The 1,183-nt window shown below is 38.2% G+C and overlaps 1 protein-coding gene and 1 pseudogene across 1 annotated transcript in view; one reads left to right on the forward strand and one right to left on the reverse strand.

The window, feature by feature from the left end:
• LOC116073653 overlaps positions 1 to 1,183 on the forward strand; it is a 24,490-nt pseudogene that overhangs the window by 14,076 nt on the left and 9,231 nt on the right.
• LOC116072532 (cyclic GMP-AMP synthase-like) overlaps positions 1 to 1,183 on the reverse strand; it is a gene marked incomplete at its 3' end in the record, with an annotated part of 10,209 nt that overhangs the window by 5,076 nt on the left and 3,950 nt on the right. The window contains exon 2 of the mRNA XM_031343994.1: positions 128 to 347. Within this exon, the coding sequence (XP_031199854.1) occupies positions 128 to 347 (220 nt within the window). The remainder of the gene's footprint in view (positions 1 to 127; positions 348 to 1,183) is intronic.

The following is a 1,183-nucleotide window of genomic DNA, read 5'->3' on the forward strand; positions in this document are numbered from 1 at the left end:
CTTCTGGGAGCACCCATAGAAGGGAGAGATGGAGAACTATGGGGAGGGTGTCAGAGGAAATCAGAAGGGAAGTGTGTCTGAGCAAGAAAGCAGCAGCAGATCTGCAGGATTCAAACCCCAACCTCACCTTTGATTTCTTTAACTTCTTCCTTAATGATTTTCCTAAACTTTGACAGCATCTTGGTAGCTGATAAGAATTCCCCTTCTAAAAAATGCCTCAGCGGATTTCCTCGTGGATATCTTTTGAACTTCACAAGATAGAAAGCACCCGTATTGCCATATTCTTCCAGCTCAATTCTGGGGACTTCCAGTTTAAACATAACATCAAATTCATTAGGAGCAGAAATCTAAGGAATCGTTAAAAAAAAAATTAAAATAGTTCCAAACAATTGTTCTCCCCCCCCACCCCCCATGCCCCCCCCCCGCATTAAAATTTTCACTTGACACTCCACATTGAAAAGCAAGATCCCCAGTATGTATTCCCTTTCGAAACAGGACCACAACACCTGAGAACAGGAAGTTCTTGTTACTATGTACCACATTATTGGTTTTAACTTGTAGAACCCCTCAATTTTTTCTTTTTTAAAGCCAAGCAATCACATATGTTTTGTTTGTTTTAAAACAGGGTCTTACTCTGTAGCCCAGGCTGGCCTGGAATGCACGACATAGCCCAGGCTAGGCTGAAACTCAAATTTGGTTCCCAGCACCTTATCAGGCAGCTTACAGCCACTTGTAACTAAAACGCCAGGGACATGGCATCCTCTTCTGGCCTGCATGGGTTCCTGTACATAGGGTGCCTATAAACTCACACACATACATAAATAACATAAAAGTGAATATTTTTAAATAAACTAAAGAACTCTAGTCTTAGATTGCTTCTTTGGTATACTGTTCCAACACAGGGAAATATATATATATATATATATATATATATATATATATATATATGTATGTATATATATATATATATATGTGTGTGTGTGTGTATGTGTGTGTATGTATATATATATACATATATAATTTATACATAATTTACATATCAAAATCCCAGGAATAGGAGTTAATTCCCACATTCTGGAGACAGAAACAGGTAGAGCTCTCTGAGTTGGGGGCAACCTGGTCTATTTAGTGAATTTCTTTCACCTATGGCTTCATAGTGAGATTCTACCTCAAAAAACAAAGA

The sequence above is a fragment of the Mastomys coucha genome, unplaced genomic scaffold (assembly GCF_008632895.1).
Source record: "Mastomys coucha isolate ucsf_1 unplaced genomic scaffold, UCSF_Mcou_1 pScaffold23, whole genome shotgun sequence".
NCBI classification, from domain to species: Eukaryota; Metazoa; Chordata; class Mammalia; order Rodentia; family Muridae; genus Mastomys; species Mastomys coucha.